General features: G+C 49.3%; 1 protein-coding gene across 3 annotated transcripts in view; it reads left to right on the forward strand.

The window, feature by feature from the left end:
- Positions 1-20,995, forward strand: part of CACNA2D2 (calcium voltage-gated channel auxiliary subunit alpha2delta 2) — a 127,812-nt gene that overhangs the window by 5,795 nt on the left and 101,022 nt on the right. For all 3 annotated transcript variants that reach the window (XM_048956991.1, XM_048956993.1, XM_048956992.1), the window contains exon 2: positions 17,204-17,285. In XM_048956991.1, the coding sequence (XP_048812948.1) occupies positions 17,204-17,285 (82 nt within the window). The remainder of the gene's footprint in view (positions 1-17,203; positions 17,286-20,995) is intronic.

The raw sequence follows: 20,995 nt of genomic DNA on the forward strand, positions 1-20,995 counted from the left end.
GATGGATTACAAAAGACACGTTCATTTACCTGACAAAGGTTGTCTATCTTGAATTATTTATGAGGCTTCACAGCAAGCTAGTAAATTTTGTAAAAGCAATGAAGTCCTGGTAATGTGAGCCTCCTCGCTGCAGCTTCCTGGAGTGGAGTTCTGCTCAGAAGGTGCAGTGGGGGGTGGAGGAGAAGGAAGAAATAGGAAACAGGTGGAGGGGCAGAGGCTGCTGTTTGGGTGTGCAAATGATGAGGTGTGCAGAGCAATGAAGTGCAAATTAGATCATGCTGTGCACTGGAGCAAATCCTGTGCAGTGTTAGAAATCAAGGGATGCTTTGAAGAAGGGGGGAGGGGGAAGGAGGAAGGATGGGAGGCCAAAAACAAGGACAGACACAAGGACAGAGAAGGTGACAGTCTCACAATTGCTGAGGCTCTTGGCCTTCCCAGTGCAAAGTCGCACCCTGAACTGTTAAATGGGTGGAGCAAGTTGGGAAAGAGCATCGAGTGGCCTCTGAAGTGACAGAGGAGGACATGATTTTTATAAATACCTTTCAGCTCCTAACAGGCCTGGGTCCCACGGCTATCCTCTTGCAGCAAGTTGACAAGCTCCTCTCCAATGGGTGCTGAGCTTTCTGCTGTCCAGAAAAATCTTGTGTCAGAGTTCATCCATCCTCCAAATAAGAAACCCAAATGAGGTACATAGTTGTAAATACTATTCAGAGCTTGTGTAAGCTACTTTGTCATGCCATCATAGATTTACACGAGTCAGAAGGGACCCTTAAGGGCCATCCATCCCAACTCCCTGTGCTGAGCAGGGACACCACAGCTCCATCAGTGCTCAGAGCCCCTCCAGCCTGACCTTGGCTGTCTGCAGGGATGCAGCACCACCACCTCTCTGGGCAGCTGTGCCACTGCCTCACACCCTTACGGCTGTACAACACTTCTTCCTTATATCCAGTCTATATCTCTCTTCATTTAGCTTGAAACCATTTCCCCTTTTCCTGTCACAACAGACCCAACTGAAGAGTCTGTCCCCCTCTTTCTTACAGCCCCTTTGGGTACCGAATGGCTGCTCTCAGCTCTCCCCGCAGCCTTCTCTTCTCCACCTGCACAGCCCCAGCTCTCAGCCTGTCCTCACAGGGAGGTGCTCCATTCCTTGGATCATTTTCATGGCCCTCCTCTGGATGGAATTCAATAGGTTCGTATCTCTCCTGTGCTGTCCTGAGGACTCCCCATCTGGACACAGAACTCCAGATGAGGTGTCACAGTGCAGAGTAGAGAGGCAGGATCAGCTTCCTGCCCTCTTTGGATGCTGCCCGGGGTACGATGGGCTCTCTGGGCTGTGAGTGTGCACTGCTGGCTCCTGTCCAGCTGCCACCCACCAGCACCCCCAAGTGCTTTTCACCAGGGCCATGCTCCATCCTTTAGTCCCCCTGCTTGTATTGGCAGCAGGAGTTGCCATGACCCGGGTGCAGACTTTGCACTTGCCTTTGTTGAACCTCATGAGGGCCCACTGCTCAGCCTGCCTAGGTCTCTTTGGATGGCAGTCTAAAAGATGTATAAAGCTCTCACAGGTTTTGTTTTAGCTAAATCAGAAATATTGTACTTGAGTTCTCCTACCTATTAACTTTTAAAGTAATAATATCTTTGTTGTGACTGCTGAACGTTTCCTCTGCAGTACAATACAGGGAGAGCTGGGAATGCAGAGCCCTGTTTGCTCTGCTAGCAGACAGTGCTTGGCACTCAGATCTCTGGCAGCTGTAACATGGGCACTAAAAGGGACAGACTTAAGCCAAACGAAGCGCCTAATGCTCAGCTTTACCAGGCGTTGAGCACTGAGTCAGATTCTGGGCTGTGAGTGGTTGAACATCTCCATAACAAACTCAGCAGACCCAGGAGGAGCCAAAGTAGCCTTTGCTTATGTCTGGGGTAGTCTTATAAATCAGGGGTCTGTGGCAGGCTTTCAGTGCGGTGTCACATCTGGGGATCAGCAGGGCAAAGCATGATGTGAGTGGGCTCGTGTGCTGCCAGGAGCATTGCAGGGCAGGGGAAAACCCATTGCCTGTGTAAAAGTAAACCCTCTGCAGCACTGTGTCATGCATAGAAGGGAGGGCGGGGGGGAAGGTTGGAAGAAACAGCACTTAATTATTCAAGACCTGCAAGCTGCAAAGAGTTCCAGGGCAGCGAGCCTCCAGCCAGGCATGCGTCACAGCTTTGTGGGCACTCTGCTTTCCCCCTCTAGGTTAGCAGGAGGGTAGGTTACACCAGTATGAAAAGAGGGGGGGGGATAAAAATCAATATTTTCTCTTCACCTAGCTCTTGGTTTTTACTTATTCTATTTTTGTTTGCTGTGAAATCTTAATAAGAGTTGATCAGTGACCAAACAGATGACATTATTTTGCCTCCCACAGAATGACAGCACGTTGGAGGGCGCAGGCCAAGCAAGCATCAGCCCAAGTGGGCTCTCTCTGCCGACAGGCAGGAGCATCCCTGCCTGCCTCCTTGGCTGCGTGCTGGGGGGCTGCTCCTCACTGAGCCTTTCTTCCTGACATTGGGTTTATTATGATGCTGAGGAATTTGCCGTCGTCAGTCTTGTGTGCTGTGCTCTGCTAACAGCTACGTTTGGCTTGAAGGCTGAGAAACGCTGAATTTATTTCTGAGGTTCTGGGGCAGATTTGTCCCTGATGTAACCGTGCTGAGAGCTGTGGGCCTGTGCTGGGGGAGCTTTAGGTCTTTGCCTTAATTTAAAAATATAGCGGTGGTTGTGGTTGCTTCTGATTTTTATTGTGAGATGGAGAAGAGAAATGCGTTGTGCACGTGCACTACCTGCTCATTTTGCACTCCTGGTTTCCAGGTGACCCCATTTAGCACCTGACCTGACAGCAGATGTGCTATGTTGGCATTCTTGCCATCAGAACCACCCTTTGCCCACTGCCCGAAGGCTCGGTGGGACCCTGCTGTGTCCCTCGCTCTTTGCCACGTTTATTTCTTTTGGCTTGTTCTTCACTTCAGAGAAAAATCTGACCCGCTGTGTCTGTGCCCTGGCACCTGCATGCTCCATGGGATGTATGCAGCAGAGCTGCGTGCCTTCAACCCTGCCCTGCTTCCCAAGGGTGGCCTGGCCTTACAGCACTGCTCTGCTGCAATCCTTCCCTGTGTTTCCTTTCTTTCCAAGTGGAGCCCTGTGCTGAAAGCATCGCTGCTTCAGGCGGTTCGTGAATGTGGTTATGCGCGCTGAAAGCGGCCTTTTCTGTTCTGTAAGAGCCACTTAATAAATGTCACTTACTTGGTGACTGTGTGGTGCGTGGCCTTCCTCTCGTCAGGAGGCAGTGGTCAGACCCTGCTGTGTTCTCTGCAGTCACGGTGCTGTGATGGAGAGAAGTTTGCCTCTTGCCTAAGCGTGCTGTTGCAGTTTGCGATGGCGGAGTTTGTATTGCTCAGCTTCCATTCTGAGCACAACTGTACCCCTGTGTTTGTTTGTACCCTTTCTCAGATCTGAGAAAGTTCTTCTGAAGAACCTCAGGCTGCTGCAGGAAGGGGCAGTTCAGGAGATGGTATCTGTGTTGTCCCTCCCCCTCCCAAATTTGCTGTGATTGCAGTGTGGCCCCACAGCCAGCTTGCAGTGCTGCAACTTGCTGGAACGTTCAGAGGTTTGCCAGGTCATTGCACGAAGTTCCACATCCAATGAACAGAGCAGGGAATATAGTATATAGTATTTTTCTAATCTCCCACGTGGAGTTTAGCCTTGCTTCCTCAGCTGGCTTGGCTCTAGTAGTGTGTAGGTTGCTCCAGAAGTAATGCCTCCTCTTTATTTCCTTGGAAACCACAACAGATACAAAGAGCATAAAAGCACTCTTTGGCAGAGCAAATTCTCAGCTATAAAACACTATTTTTTTTTCAGTGTAGTTACTACCATTAGCTGTGCATTTTTGCCAGCAGTGGTCAACAGCCCCCATGCTGTGCTCGTAAAAACCTGCACCAGTGGAGATAACCCAGTGTCCGTGTCACCACTGCTGAACTGCACCATGCACCCCTCACTGTGCTCACGTCCATTGCTTGGTCTCCTCCAGTGCTCAGCAAGTGCTGATGAATGTCCACAGGTGCCATTTTTTTCTGCATGGAGGAATTCAGTGACACATCTGGGAATGTGTGAGGAGCTGGGAGGGGGCACTGTCAGAACAGCTGACCAGAGTGACCAAAGGAGTGTTCCATGCAACACGATGTCGTGTTCAGCAAGAGAATCTGGTTAAAGAGGAGGGGGGGATGCTTGCTGTGATGGCATTCGTCTTCTCAAGAAACTGTCATATTTGATGGGCCCTGCTTTCCTGGAAGTAGTTGCATGTCTGCCTGCTGGTGGGAAGTGGAGAATGAATTCCTTGCTTTGCTTTGCTTGCGTGTGCAGCTTCTGCTTTCCTCACAAACTGTCCTTATTTGAACCTGTGAGTTCTTGCTTTTTGGCTGTACAGATTCTCTCCTGCATCCCACGTGGGGAGAGCAGGGGAGCAGCTGTGTGGCTCTGAGCTGCTGCCAGGTTAAACCACAGCAGGTGTGCAGGTAGCCTGGAGTGCAGGTAGCTTCGAGGAGTCCACCTATGCTTCAGCCTTTGGTCTGCTTCTGAGTGGCAGAATTTGCTTGGAAACTGTTATTTCTTAAAATTGCCCTTGTGCTAATCTTACTGTGATACCACAGCTTCTGCCGGTATGTGGGTTAGCAAGGTGTTCCTGGCTGAGAACAAGGGCAGATCCTGACTTTGTTGAGGCTCCTCCAAAGACCATCTCTTACACCTTGGCTTTCTGGAGTTTTACACTAGGCAAATTTGTCCCACTTTTCTATTGCCAGGCCTATCTTCCAGGTGTTCTCTTATCCCCAGTTGATCCCCTGGCCTACTTTCTGTCCCCTACACATTGAGATGTGACCAGCCTGTCGCTGTTGGCACGAGCAAAGCCTGTGTGCCTCAGGCCTGTTCTCTGGGGTGGCAGTTCTGTCCTGATGCCCTTGGGGCTGCCTCCCATCCCTCCCTCCCATATCTTGCTCTGTTCTGTCTTCCACCCCTCCTTATGGCTTTCTACATGCAGTTTGAAACAGCTCCTGCATTTCCTTATTGCTCATTTTACTGATGAAACTGAGGCTTCGAAAACTCTAATATGTCAGCAGCAGAGCAGGAAATGGAACCCAGATCACGTAATATCTTCTCTTCTGCTCCTCCGAATGAATCCATGCTCTTCATTTCGGGATAAATGTTTCTTCTGCAATATAGTAACAAGTACAAGAACAGAGACGTGGCCAGGAGGACTGGTACTGTAGAGAGGGGACCTTTCTCTTCCTCTGGTGTTGGGAGAGAGGAGCTGTCCTTGGGGATGAGAAGTGCTTCCGAAGGATGACGTCCTCTGGCTGTTTGGGGACCAGAACTTGGGCAGCACTGCTCTCAGTTAGCTGGAGGGACAGAGGGTCTGCTGCAGTGCTCAATGCAGGCACGGGGCTTTTGCAAATGAGATGGGTGCCCTTTCTGTGAGCCCCGCATTGGCTGCTTTGTGCCACTTAAATTGCAGTCAGGCAGCCTTCCCGAGAAATGCTCTCTTGAAAATTGCCTTTTTGTGCTGATGAGGCACTCATTTAGGATTGGATCTGTTGTGCTCGCTGTCTCCCAGCGGCGGGCGCTCGCTGGTGGGATGGGTTGTGGTGAGAGCTGCAGGACAGAGGCTCCTGACACCCCTCAGACGTTTGTCCCCTCTCGTGGTCCCTGAGGTGTCAGCTGAGCACTTCCCGCTCTGTGTGTGTGCCTCAGAGAGATGCTCGAGGCCATTAAGCTGGGTAATTTACATGCTTCTTGAGCCTGCGCCTAGGGAAATATATTTCACAGGTAATTTCAAATCTCTTGGCGTGTGGCAGAAGTCATTATTCTAAATAGAAAGGGGCTGCTGATGTCATGAGCCCCATTGAGAGGAGCTTGTTAACGCCAGGGTTTTGTCTCTTACAGAGAAGAGTCTGAGGTGGACTGCTGGTGGGGTGTGGGGACATCGGCTGGCGTAGCTCTTAATGCCAGCACTCACTTATAAGAGCAGAAGAGTGAATATCCTCATCATCTCAGGTTCTGCATAATGTGTGTGAAGATGTGCTCTGGAGTGTCGATGGCTGCGAGAGCTTCCAGCTTCAGTGCTTCAGTGCGGGCTTCAAAGTGCAGACAGCCAACTTCACATCAGGAGATTGAGTTTCATGTCTGACTGCTGCTGAAAGTGTGTCTGCATTTGGGACTGCTGCTTTACATCTATTGCTCAGCTTTCTCCCATAGAACAGGGAAAAATTTAGGAGGGTCTGTCAGTTTAATGTTGGTCAGTTCCCTCACAGTGGTGTCTGAACTTTTGCACTAGCAGAGCTTCAATTGCAGTATTGCAACTGAACCGCCATCATCCTTCTGCAGAGCTCCCCAGCGTGCTGCTGGGATGGGGCAGTGAGTGTGATGGACCCAAGTCCTGAGTGTCGCACAGCAAGCCTTGTTGGTTCCTTTGGCATATTTCCAGTGTGGTTCTGTGATCGCTGTTTCAATAGGCTTGTTTCCTTACAAAGGGGAGGCCGTATGTACTTATTTTTCCCCATGGAGGAAGGAGCGTTTGTCCCACCTGGGTGGCAAGGAAGAGAAAGCTGGGAGTCCATCCCCACTCCTGCTGTGCTTTGCAGCAGCACTGGGACAAAGCTGAGCGGGGCTTCGTGCTTCCAGTGTCCCTGCTGGGACTGGGTGCTACCTTACAAGTGCGAGTGTCCTGCAGACAGCTTTTAGATGTGTGTCACAAAGCGCTGCGGTAATGGCATAAAATGCAGTAAATTATTATTTTTTTTTAAATGCTTTCCACCTCCACCATTTTTTTTTTTTCTTTCGTTGCGGAAAGGGAGCTGTACAATGAACAGCTTCTACAAATGAAGGCGACTGGATGTGAAATAACAGGGTTCTGGGTGTTTGGCTGGTGAGAGATGCAATGAGAGAGCATCGCTAAGTGCTTTATAATAACAATGATTACCACACGCTCTTAGGAGCCAGGAATCTCTCAGGTAGGGAATGATGTGGAGAGGGGTTGTTTAAGGCAGGGATTTAACTAGACAGACATCTAGCAGCAGTGACACCTAGAGAGCTCTGAGGAATGCTGTCGTGTGGTAGAAGACCTTTGTGGCAGAGACTAATGCTCTTTGCTTGCTAAATACAGGAATTCGGCCCAGGTCTGACTAGTCAGTGGTTCTCTCAGGCTCCTTAGTATGGCTTGTATCTCAGTGATCTGATTCATCACTGCATGCTTCATGTGATTCAGAGCAGCTGAAATCTAAGGGAAGGGTGCATTCTGAGGGCAGTCCTCCAGTGTCCTGTGGGTAATACAAGCCAGCCAGCTCAGCGTCATCAGCTTACACTTGTTCTGCTGCATCCCTTTGTGCTGCTGTGGCAGCAGCAGCATCTCTTGGTGGAGCACCTCACGTGAGCAAGAGCACTTTGGGAGCTTTCTTGTTGGTGGCTGCAGTCAGTGTTTTGTTTCCTGGTTATCCCTATGGCATGTGTCTTTCCCTCACCCCTTAGGCAGTGCACTAAGAAATGAAGGATGACTGCACTGTGTGTGTGCAAGGCTCCATCCCAGCAGTCAGAACCTGGCACCTCTGAATCCTCTTTGCTTCATTTCTTCGCAAGAACTCTTTAAATGACCTAAGCGAGGACAACGTCTTTGCTTTTTTCAGTATGTTTCTGCTTGTGCTGCCAGGAGGTGGATGTTGTGAAGTATCCTCAAGTTGTGAAGGAAGCTTCATGTCAGCTCAGGCTGTGGCTGAGCAGTGGTGCAGGAGCATGGGGCATCTCGCAGCGTCTCATCACAGAGGTGTGTGTGTGTGTGTGCGCTTTAGATGACAGTGCTCTGGTGGCACAGTGCAGAAAGGCTGCCTGGACTGCCTTGCTGTAGCCACACCAGTGTGCTCAGCTGATAGCTTTACTGTGTCTCCAGGCTGTGAAGAAATCTCAGCTACCCCCAGCCTCAAGTACAGATCCTGCTGGGTGCGTCTATTCTGTTTTCTGGCATAGTTCAGCCCCCAGAATCCTCATCTGGTGATGAAAATTTACTGGAAGGAACAAGAAGATGCAACAATCTATCCTACTTCTGTCTAGCTCCCAAGAGAGTCATGAATTATACACGGAATAAACAAATAACCTGATATGTCTGTCATTATATCATAAAGGACTTTAATAATTCATGCAGCTTGCAAAATCCGTTCTAAGACCTACCCTTGGTAACCTTATCTCTGCAGCGGGGGATGGGATCTCTTCTGCCTCTACTCAGATTGCATCTGTAACACAGGGAAGGAGACAGGCAGGAGAGAGGTCTTATCACAAAACTTCATCTGTGTAACGGGTTGCGAAGAAATGTGCAAGAGTTATCAGCAGTGGGGGTCTCAAGGCATTCTGAAAATGACAAGTGGCTGCACGAGGTGAAATTTATGCAGATTGTGTGCTTAATAAAACCGACACCTCTTCACTTATTTATTAATTCATTGTGCTTCGAGTCTGGGTTTGTGACAGGCTCTGAGATCAGGAGCCCATCCTAATCCTGCACCGATGGGAGTGCAGACGTGGCAGAGCCCACAGGCTTCTGCTGTTCCTGATGTGCATCAGCAAGAGTGTGATAGCAATCTGGTTTCAAGATGCAAAACAGAAGCAAAAAAAAAAAACCTGTAGCTTTCAAAGAATCAGGGATGCTAAGACCTGAGATTTGCTTTGGCTTTGAACACAACTGTTAATTGATTGGAGCAGTGCATTTCTGGTATTGACAGTGCAGCGCTGGTTGTGGTAGTCAGAGCCTCTGGCTTCCTTTGCTTGCATTGCAGTCCTGGAGGCTGGTACTGTTGCTTCTGCCCCTGTCACATGAGATGTCAAAGCAGCTGAGCTACCTGGTAAAGTTTCTGTTCACAGGAATACCTCGGAGCGACAAGAGCAGTTCATCCAAATCTCCAGATATACATAAGTAGCTTATTCTGCTATAAGGCAACCCAATTCATTTTTCCTTCTCGGAGCCAACCTGAGTAGACTGCACGCATGGCAGAGAACTTCCTGCTGAACTCGCTCAGTGCTCTGCCTTGCAGCAGCCACCCAGTGCTATCAGGGTGCTCCGTTCTGCTCCCAGGTGCAGAGAGTCGCAGCATGCTGAGATCAAATTCACCTCTTGAAGTTGTGCAAACTGCTTGTTGTATGTTGGCAGTGCGCTCAGGAACCCCCATGCAGACTGCTCACACTGTGTGAGGATCTATCAAGGGATGATTGCATCATGGAGAGGTGGCCAGAAGGTGAACTCCAGGCTGATAAGGATGGAAGGAACAGGACGATGGGGTCTGTGGCTGAATGTGTCTTGTGGGAAAGGTCTCGCTGCCTACAGAAGATGCTGTCTGTGACTGCACTGCCATTTGTTCTTCTTGTTCACTAAGCTGAGTGGTGCCACTGACACATTAGAGGGAAGGGTTGTCATTCAGAGGGACCTGGACAGGCTGGAGAGGTGGGTCCATGCCAACCTCATGAAGTTCAGCAAGGCCACATGTAAGGTCCTGCACTTGATCTGGACAATTCCAAGCACAGATACAGGTTGAGTGGAGAATGGCTTGAGAGCAGCCTTGAGGAGAAGGATTAGGGAGTGCTGAAAGGCTCAGAGCCAGCCATGTGCACTTGCAGCCCAGAAGGCCAACTGTAACCTGGATTGCATCAGGAGAAGCGTGTCCAGCAGGTCCAGGGAGGTGGTTCTATAGCTCTGCTCTGCTCTCATGAGCCCCCACCTAGAGTACTGTGTCCAGTTCTGGGGGCCTCAGCACAAGAATCATAGAATCATAGAATCACCAAGGTTGGAAAAGACCTAAAAGATCATCCAGTCCAACCGTTCACCTATTACCAACAGCTCCCACTAAACCATGTCCCTCAACACAGCATCCAGCCTTTCCTTGAACACCCCCAGGGTCGGTGACTCCACCACCTCCCTGGGCAGTCCATTCCAGTGCCTGACCACCCTTTCTGAAAAGTAACACTTCCTGATGTCCAGCCTGAATCTCCCCTGCTACAGCTTGAAACCATTCCCCCTGGTCCTATCACTGATGACACGAGAGAAGAGGCCGACCCCCAGCTCACTACAACCTCCCTTCAGGAAGTTATAGAGAGCAATGAGGTCTCCCCGAGCCTCCTCTTCTCCAGGCTGAACGTTCCCAGCTCCTTCAGTCTCTCCTCATATGGCCTGTGTTCCAGACCCCTCACCAGAAGAAGGACATGGAGCTGTTGGAGAGGGTCCAGAGGAGGGCCACAGAGATGGTCAGAGAGCTGGAGCACCTCCCCTGTGGGGACAGGCTGAGAGAGCTGGGGCTGTTCAGCTTGTAGAGAAGAAGGCACCAAGGAGACCTTACAGCAGCATTCCAGTACCTGAAGGGGTTTGCAGAAAAGCTGGGGAGGGACTTTTTATAAGGAGATGTAGTGACAGGACAAGCAGAAATGGCTTTAAATTGAGAGAGTAGATTTGGGCTAGATGTTAGAAAGAAATTCTTTGAGGGTGGTGAGACACTGGTACAGATTGGCCAACAAGGCTGTAGATTCCCCCCCTCCCTGGAAGCACTCCAGGCCAGGCTGGATGAGGCTGGGAGCAACACAGGCTGTGGGAGGCGTCCCAACCCCCTGCTGTAGGCAGGGACTACATGATCTTAAAGGTCTCTTCCAATCCAAAGCATCCTGTGATTCTATGATATTGCTGTGTTGAGGAGGGGCACGCAGACGTGATCCATGGAGCGCAGTGTCTGCCCAGTGGCCTCTTGCAGCGCTGCTGGGCAAATGTTCCAGCTCACGCACTGGGGGACTTCTCCTTCCTCCTCCTCTTGGCAAGTCATCTACAAACAGATTGTGATTTTCCTCCAACCTAGTCTTACACTTTAAATTATTCACCAAATTATCCTTTGGTCTACAGTTCCTTTGCATATCAAATACTCAAAACCGGCTTTTTGTAAAGTTAAGAATTCGAGATATTTTGATTGGACACGTAACTCTCAAATAATAGTGGCTGTAGGTCTCTGTCATACTGAGAGGACATTTGAAGTGGACTCCTGCGGGGATCTGCCCTAGACCTAGTTTTATTTAATATTTTCATTAATAACTTAGGGAACGGAGTGGAGAATATGCTTATAAAAATTGCAGATGACACTGAGCTGGGAGGGGATGGATGTGCTTCAGAAGGCATTATCAGAATTCAAAATTATTTACAAAAAATGGAACGGAGAGCCTGCTATCAGAAAGAAGGGAACTTGGTGAAAACAAATGCAAAGCGCTGCGCTTAAGGAGGAGAAATCCAATGTACAAATAGAGGACAAAAAAATATTTGTCTGAGTAGCAGCGTGGTAGAAAAGGTCCTGGTCACAAACTGAGTCACCAAAGCACTGTGATAGCAGGAGGACACACGTATTTGCAACATAAAGTAGCTTCTTGGACAGGATTGGGTCAGTGATATTCAACCCTTCAGATTGCACTGGGCCAGACTTCTGCTGGCCTACCTGATCCCACTTCTTGGTGAGAGCCTTGGAAGGTGTCCATGAACTGCAGAGAATCCAGAGCTGGGCAGCAAGGACAAGATGTTGGTAGAGCATGGCCAAGAAAGAAAAGCTGGACAAAACTGAGCTTGGAGTAGGAAAGGATTAAAGAGCAAAGGGTTCTTTAGAGCTCTTCAGAGCTTGTAATGAGAAAGGAAATCCTTTGTCTGCTGTAAGTGGCATAAATGGGAAGAAAGAGTTGAGATTTAGGATGGATAAGAAGGAAACCTTTTCACCGCATAGTGAAAGATGGAATTGAAAAAGATACCCTGTGGATGTGGGAAACACCTTCAGTGGAGGCTGTAGGCGCAGGTTAGACAGTGTTTCTTGCAGCAGTGTTTGGTGCCTGTGTCTGACTCAACACCTACTGGCTGCTGTGTTTCCAGATGGAGTTTGGCCCTGGATGGCTGATGCTTCCTCTTTCCAGTACAGAGATGATATTTGATGAACAATTTCCTGTCGCCAAAAGCCTCGCTGGTGGCAAGTTGCAGGTTGCTGTTGGTTTTTCCCACAGCTACGCACAAGAATGTTTGTGCTCAGGAACCATTAGTAGAACAAATTTTGTGTGCAATTGTTGGTTTGCTTTCCTTTCCCTTTTTGCCCAGGTCTGGCTGTCCTATAGACTGAGAAGGCTACCCAGTCTTCCTTTTGATTGCAGTAGTTGTTTGGGCATCAAACTGGCATCAGGATGGATCTTATAGGCGGTCTGGCATTTTTTATTATTTTAAGGAACATTTCCTGCTGTAAGAATTGGGAAGACAGTGGATAGTGCAAGGAAGAAGGTGTGGAAGTGTTTGAGTCAAAGAAAACAAAGTAACAAAGCTCTGTGATTGAGCTGAAGGTAGAGTTCTATCCCGATGTGTGTCTTAAAGACCTGGCTTTGGATATAGCTTTAATACTCGGTTGTCCTTTCCTTCTAAGCTAGTATCAAACATGGTCAGGCATTTATTTGGTTGTTTTGTAGGAAAGGATATTCTCTGAAAGCTGTATCTTAAAATAAGAGAAGTGATAAACAACGAAAACCAAAGCATCTTTGTTTTTCCTTGGTGTGTGTTAGCTCATACTGGGTCTTACAGCCCAGATATGTACAAAATGGAGGGAACTGAGAAGGGGCACAAGTGCACGCATGCACGCGTGTGCGCTGACACATGCGGTATTATAGGTAAAGGATTAAGCATCTTGAAGGAATAAGCCAGTTATGAGAAGTTCCTGCACAGCAAAAATTAGACAACACAGTAATTAATAACCTTATTAAATAGCAATATTTGGGCACTGAACCAAAGCGTATGAATCAGAGTGAGGCATTCTTGGCTGCACACGCTGGGTGAAGTGTAGACTCTTGTGCAGAATGCTTTCTGGATAACTGAATAAGCTGTGGGGCAGCGTGTCTGCTTAGCAGCTAGTTTTTCCTCTTGTCTTTTCACGTTTATGTGAGTCTCCCTTCTTCTTTGGGCCAGGAAGGCAGCAAAAGGACGAGGTCTCTGAGGTTCTCAGCATCCTCTCTGTGGCTCGGGAGGGCTCTGTCCGTGTGCCGTAAGCCACCGAGGAGCACAGTGACCCCGGGGTGGTGCTGGGTGCTGCTGAGGGTGTGCAGCTTCTCTGCAGAGTGCTGGAGCTGCTGTGCAGAAGTGCGGGGCTGCAGATGGCCATCTGCTGTGTGCGGAGTGTGGGCCAGGGACAGCCTGTCTGCTGCCTTCCACGGCAGTTCTCATTTTCTTCTAAAGTCCCTGGAGCGCTGTTGCAGCCTCACAAACCAGGCGTCAGAGCAGTGGTGCAGCCTCCTGGAAGAAATGTGAAGGCACGTGTGAGATGAGGAGGTGACCCAAGACAGCCAGCACAGCTTCGTCAAGGACAGAGCACATCTGAACAATCTGATGGCCTTCTGTGATGGAGTGACAAAGTGGATAAAGGAAGGGCAACTGATGTCATCTGCCTGGAGTTCTGCAAGAACTTTGACACAGTCCCACACCACATCCTGATCTCTAAATTGGAGATGGATTTGAAGGCTGTATTGTTTGGTGGATGAAGAGTTGGTGTGATGGTCACAGCCAGAGGGTTGTGGTCAGTGGCTCAATGTCCAGGTGGAGGCTGGTGATGAGTGGTGTCCCCCAGGGGGTTGACTCAGGACTGGTGTTCTTCAGTGTCTTTATCAATGACACAGTTGGATTGAATGCTCCCTCAGCAAGTTTGCTGACAACACCAAGATGAGTGGTGCAGTCGACACAGTGGAAGGAAGGGATGCCATCCTGCGTGGACTCACGTGAGCCTAATGAGGTTCAAGAAGGTCAAGAACAAGGTATTGCACTTGAATCAGAGCAATCCCAGACCTGAGTACAGACTGAGAGAAGAGCTCCTTGAGAGCGGACCTGTGGTAATGACCAGGGGGTCCTGATGGACAAAAAGCTGTGCATTGGCCAGCAGTGTGCTCCTGCAGCCTGGAAGGCCAACAGCATCCTGGGCTGCAATAACAGAGGAGGAAGCAGTGGGCAGGGGGGTGATTGTCCCCCTCTGCTCTGCTCTTGTGAGGCCCTACCTGTAGTGCTGTCCAGACTTGGGGCCCCCAGCACAAGAGAGACATGGGGCTTTGGAACAGGTCCAGAGGAGGCCATGAAGATGCTCAGCGTGCTGCAGCACCTTTCCTATGGAGACAGGCTGAAGAAGCTGGGGGTGGTCAGCATGCAGAAGAGAAGGCTCTGGGAAGACCTCATTGCAGCCTTCCAGTGCTTGGAGGAGCTTATAAGCAGGAGGAGGAATAACTTTTTACATGGTCTGGTAGTGACAGGACATGGGATAATAATTCTAAACTAAAAAAGTAAAAATATAGGTGAGATGATAGGTGAGATTCTTTTCTCAGAGGCACTGGCAGTGTTGCCCAGAGCCGTGGGTGCCATCCCTGGAGGTTCTCCAGGCCATGGAGGGGCCCTGGGCAGCCCGAAGTGGGGGGCAGCCAGGCCATGGCAGGGGTTTCAAACCAGATGATCTTCATGTTACCTTCCAATCCAAGCCATTCTTTGGTTCATTGACGAAGCAGTGGTATGGCCTCACATACCCAGCCCTGCCATAGCATGCATGGAAGTCTCTGCAGCTGGCTGGTGAGCTCACCCAAGGCAGAAAGGAGCCCAGAGCCCCAGTTTCTGTGGCTGATGACAAGCTGCAAGTGCCCAACGTGCAGAATAGGACATGCAAAATGCTTGGTGTCCTGGCCTGTGTATATATCTCCTGATGTGCTGCTTGGCACAGCAAATATTTTTGAAGCTCTGCTGCTCTTTTTAAGCCCATTTTATCTCATCTTTAAGGAAAATCAAATAGGCAAATCATGAAATCAATTAGCATCTTTGTAGTTTTCTTTGGAGAGACAGAGATAAATGGTGTTGTGTTTCCAGAAATCATTTCTGTCCCTTGTTATGTGTTGCAGAGAAGGTTGTGGAACATACAGGGGAAGGAAACAATTTTTTTTTTCCAGTGGAAGAGATTTTAATGTATATCCTGACCACGATCCTTGGTGTAAGGGGAGGTGGAGCACACGACTCACAAATATTTTTAATGTAAGGGATTTTGGTGTCTATCCAAGAGGACTTTGTGGCTTTCCGTGAGCAGTGGTCATCCGGGCTGGAGGCTTCCTGGCGTGTGCATCAGGTGCTTTCTCTGTGCTTTGTTTGTAAATGCCATTTCGCGGGAGCAGTGGGGGACTCCAGGCTGCGTGTTGGGAGGAGTTATCACTCCTCGAGCCCTGTGACACCACCTGAGGTGTGCCTTAATAGCACGGGGATACAATGACTGCCGTGCCTTATTGCTTCCATACGAGACACACATCAAAGTGAAATCTCCATGTTGGTAATGGGCTATCAATTGCTTTACCCTCTTCATCCTTGCTGCAGTCGTCTGCCATAAAATTTTAAGTGCATCGGCCATGGGAGAGAAACAAAAGGCAGGAGGTCAAGTGAGACAGAATAATAATGGGGTTTATGTATTTTTTATTCTTTTTGCCCTGGCAGTTTTCAGCCCAGTGTGCAGAAAGCGAGGTGAAAACACCAATGAGTCGGGCTAGAGGGATGGGCCAGATGCACACAAAAGCTTTTGCCAGTGCTGCAGTGTGGGTAAGGGATGTGCTAGCTGGGAAAAAGGATGCTTGCTGCCATTGGGAAAGCTGTTGTATAGCTCCTGCAGGGGGCTGACACAGCTCTGTCACTGGTGGGAGGGCTCTGCCCAAGCTGGGGGGCAAAGGGAGGGCTGCCCACACCAGTGGTTGTGTGTGTTTGTGACTGTTTGCAGGTCACTGGGGAAGAAAACAATAAAGTTGCTTGGAGGTATTTCAATGAGTATCTTAAAATGAGAGGCTTATTTGAAAATTAAATAAATACCTTTTGGGAAAATACATCAGTAAATTCATGAGTAATGTTGACCAACCTAAATGAAACCTAAATGATGGTAAATGTATACCACCTTCTTCCCTGGATTTCCTTCTCCTCCAAGGGGAAAAACAGCCTTTGCTCTGCAGAAATGTTGGGAATAGAGAATGTTCTGCTGGAAAACTGAAGATCTGGAGTACACCGTTAAATTTTTTTATATTTCTGCCCAGCTTCCTCCATTTTGAAGCAATGCTGTGTAATGAGCAGTCCTCCATGGCCTCCCTTAGCAGGGCTTCTCTGCTTCTAGACCTCTTGGAGAGCCTCACAGTGGCTTTGCAGTGGTGTACGTGCACTGTCTGGGGACGTCTCTTTGCCTGAAGAACAAAAGCTTTCGGGCTGCTGGTGCAAAGTGTGAACATCCTGGGCCTCTCTGTGCCCATAGAATTGCCTTGCTGTGATGCTGGCCATGCACCAGATTTGGCCACAGTGCCTTCTGTCCCTTTTACTCCTTCGGTGCTTTGTCCAGTGTAGTGTTTGGAGCTGAGTTGCTGCAGGAGAAGCGAGTGGTTCAGAAGCAATCCAACACTGCTCTCCCAGACCAAATGGGAGGTTTGACATTTGCATGGCCAGAGGCCGGAGTCTGAAAACCTCATTAAAAGAAGGCGAGCTACCAAGTTCTGTGGCCTTAGGAGAGCTTTGTTTGCTGTTGTTTTAACTGGCAGTCATTGCTATGAGCAGAAATCTGTGCGGCGTTCGTGTTGGCGGGCGCTGCTGCCCCAGGGTCGCGGTGCTGCAGCTCACCTCCCAGCCCTGCCTGCAGCTCCATCGCGTGGAGGCAGCAACCTGTGGCTGTGTTGGGATGGGCACTGCTGCTCCTGGGGCCGTGGTGGAGCGCAGGCTGTTTTCTCTACCAACTGCTGGGCTCTGCAGCACTTTGACCTTGATCATCGCTCTAGGCTTAACTAATTAGCTACCACAACTGCTGATATAAGAAGGGGGAAAAAGAAAGTTGCAGTTTCTCTTGTAACTCTTCTTCCTTTTTCTCTCTGCGTTGCCTTGTGCGTAAATTGTTTTGGAGCCCTAAGCTTGCATCTTCCCCCAGCCCTTGCCCTCAGGAGCCATGTGCTCTCAGTACTGCCTGTGCCGGTGCTGCAGGAGCGGCGCAGTGAGCACAGCCCCAGATGTTGGCTTCCTTGCTGTCCCTTCGTTACCTGGCTGATCTGCTGCATGGCAGGGCTCTGACTCTTTTTCTTTCTCTCCCTTTCTCCTCCTCTCTTTCTCTCTGTCTCTTGCAGTATGCAGTACTGGGCCAGAAGGCTGGAGCAGGAGATTGATGGCGTGATGAGGATATTTGGTGGCGTCCAGCAGCTCAGAGGGGTAAGCTGTCTGTCTTTTATCTGTGCTGCCTTCCTCATTGCCATGAACATCCCCATTGCAGAAATCACCCCTGTGAGCACTCATGGTGTGTCATGCTCCCAGCTGGCTCCATGTGCCGGGGCACAGCTGGCTGTGCTGCTGCTTGCTGCTCTGTGCCATGCACTTAGCAGGCATGTGGGAGTGGATGTGGCTCACATCTGTCTGCTTCTCCAGGGCCGCATGTCACTGCTGCCTGAGCACGTCCCCGTGTTTCTGCATGGCATGCTGAACGCATCTCAAATCCAACCGTTCCTCCAGCACTGAAGGTGGTTTAATTTGTGCTTTAATTTCAAACTTCTGTTGACCAAGCAGGAAATGTCCAAAGGGTAATTTGACTAACATTGGAAATGATGTGTTTTTAAAGAGAGATTGCAGGTAAAACTGCAATTCTTGATTGGCTCCTGTTCTCCCAGGGCCTCAAAGCAAATCCCTGTTAGCACTGCTGCCATGTAACGCCCCAAAGTGGGCACGGTGGTGGTCCTGGGCTACGGTGGGCAACTATGGGAGGGGCACTTAAGGGAAGCTTCACTGTGCTCTGTGAACCTTGTGGATCAAAGGGTCTCTAGGACCTGCACGGTTCCCCTTCCCAGCACTGTTTGCCAGCCGAGCTGTGATGAAATGCAGTGATTTGAGCTTAGAGTCATGGCATTAATCTAAAGAAAATAGGCTTCTTGAGCATGATGGATGTGTTACCCCAGAAACAAGCATGGGGCGCACTTGGGTTTTCTCATGGCAGGTCCTTAGAAGCCAATGGCATATGGGCCTCTTGCTGCCTTGTACCAGTAGCTATACTGGTTTCAACAGAGTTGTTCACCTTCCATGCTCCTGGTCATCATCCGCTGCCTAAACTCAGAAGTTGCACTGGTTTCTTTTAAATGCACTTTAAAACGAGTTGAATTGAAGGCCTGCAAAGCTGTTCATAGTCTGCCCATTTGCTTGTATCACATTTGAGCTTCAGAGAGGTCTGTCTGGGTTTCTCTTGCGTTCTCTTCCCCGGGGCTGATAGACACTCCATGTGCCGCATGGAGAGCATGCACACCCCTTGGGGTTGGCCACATATGTTTATGGTTTCTCTGCATTTCTGCAATGCAGTTTTGCGTGTTGGCAAGGTGTGGAGTCAGAGCTGAGGATGCAGGTTTTCCAGGCAAAGGCACAATGGGCTCTGTAATCTATAGCAAAGCACAACTCAAAAAAAAAAATAATAATAATAGACTGCCACTACATTTGGTACATGTCCTCTCTCTTACAATTTATTCTTATTAGCTTTGATTTTGCTTCTTTGCATGCTAAATAGGTATATCATGTAATTTTTTTAATGCTGTAATTAAATAGAAATTACACCTCCAATTTGCCAGCACTTGACTCCTATTGGCCAGTCAGTCAATTACAGGTAAGAGAGCTTCCCACTTTTTCTGCTTAACTCTTCTGTAGAACAGTGCGTCGCTGTAATGGATTGATACAGGATGAAACTGAATACAGAAGGACTGAAGGGTTTTTTGGCATTTTTTTTTCTTTTTTTAAATCTGTTTTGGAACCATCCTGTGAAGCGAGGAGTCATGCACAATTATTGTCTGTGGAATGTTAAAACCACCTGAAGTCAAGAGATGAGCTATTGAAAATTCCAACGTGCAGCTGTTAAAACACCAGCTAAGAGTAGCGGAGGCTTTCTGTGGGTCTCCCTGGGGGTCTGGGGCTGCGAGGTTCAGGTTTGATTCATAAATGGAATATCAAGTGAAGTACACTTCTCTCAAAGACCGCATTACTTGCAAGTGCTAATGTGAAATTACAGAGAGTGCTTCATCCTGAGGAATTCAGCACTGCACGTCCTCCTACCTGCCAGTTGCAGGCAGGTGCATCCGGGCTGCAGTACGAGAAGTGTTTAATGTCATAAAGTGGCCTTATAACCTGCACTGAGACATTAATCAATAAAAAGCCCTCTTTTGCATGGTGGAAATGGAGCCCTTGTGCCCCTGCGCCCACAGGATGTGTGGCTGTACCCCTCCTGCAGCCCCCTGCCAGGATCACCGTGCTGCCAAATGGAGTGCCACCTACCCAAGGACGGCTCTTATTTTAACTCTAAAATCATATCCTAGGATGAAATTCCTTGCATTGTTTTATCCTGCAGTAAAGAATACTACCCTAAAAATCTCTCTCCATGGCCCCAGTGCACGCTTTGTCACTTCAGAGGACAACAAATGTGTTCAGGGCATTTCCCAGCAGCCCGCATTGAACTCCTTTGTTCCAGCACTTTCGCACAAGATGGTCAGATGTGCTGTTATCAAAGGAGCTGCCAAGGTTTTCTGTTCAGCTTTTTGATCTTGGGTAACTACTGACCTAACAATAACATGGCCTAGATCACCCAATAAGCTGTGGGATAGCATCATGTTTGTTTTGCTCGCTTTTGTTTTGCCTGCATATGGAAACGCATAGCGGGTCGTTCAGGAGGGATGGAAAGTTTGGAGGGTGTCTGTGGTGCTTCCAGCCAACTGTGCTGCAGAATGGGAGCCTCGCTGCACCGTGCTGCACATTGAGACCATGTCCACAACAGTTGCTGGGCTTCCCAGTCAGCAATGCAGTCTTCACGCTCATGAGGTTCAAGGCCAAGAGGTTGGGATACCAGCCTCCTGATGTTCCATCCTGTACCATAACCCACAGACTGACTTCAGAACCCTGCAGCAGAGTGCCCCTGGCCTCAGGTGGCAGAGAAGCAGTGCACATGCCAGGTGCCCACCTGCCTGCAGCAGACACTGCCTGGGGTGATGATGCTCCTGCAGTACCCACCTCACCCTTGCTGTTCCTCCCCTTCCCCCCCAGGCTCCCCCTGCGCACTGCTGCTGTGTCCTCCTCTGCTCCTCAGGGCTGATAAGAGGAAGTGTGCGATGCCAGATAAACACATCCCTGTTCCAAACTTGGGTTTATTTTAATCTGCCTGGGCCGTTCCGCAGCCTCAGCACTCCGCCGAGCACACAGCCAACAGTTTATTATCAAGGAGGAGTGCTTGGATGTCCATAGCCTCACAGCAGCTCTGCTCGGGGAGGGCAGTCCTATGCCATCCTTCACAGGGACAGTGCCTGCTGCCAGCACCCATCGTCCCACTCCTCTTCTCCCCTACAGGAACCATATTGCATCCATCCTGGAAGACGTCAGGGAAGCATATGCTCCTGCTTTTAGTGCATTTGCATAATTAGAGTAATGTGTATGAATAATTTATGGCCGCATGTGGCTGCTCTTGGTGTGACGTTAGCACCCTCACTAAGCCTTTCCCGGTACTGGTGCAGGTCCTGCTTCAGGGTGCTGTGCAGGTGCAAGAGCCTGCTTTGAGGGATTTACGTGTGTGTGTGTGTGTGTTGGTGGTTTAGCAGAGAAAGGTGGGCTGCTGCAGCTGCAGGCTGGCAGTCTGAGGCTAAAATGCCTTCAGCTCACACACTGAAAACCTGCCCCCTCTATGCAGAAGCTGTGAATTGAAATGTTCTGCAACATTTCAAAGCTGAGGCCGGGATTTTTCCAGCAGGATTCAGGTGTGACTGGTTTGTTCATTTGTGCCAGATTTTCATGACTTTTTTAGATCATAGAGCAACTTATCAGCCTGCGTGGGAAGGGAATAGACCTGCCTGTGCTGTGTGGCACAGCCCGGGCACTGTCTTGCTTTTTGCCAGCTCTTTCTGAGCAGG

This window comes from Lagopus muta, chromosome 11 (assembly GCF_023343835.1).
Source record: "Lagopus muta isolate bLagMut1 chromosome 11, bLagMut1 primary, whole genome shotgun sequence".
NCBI lineage: Eukaryota > Metazoa > Chordata > Aves > Galliformes > Phasianidae > Lagopus > Lagopus muta.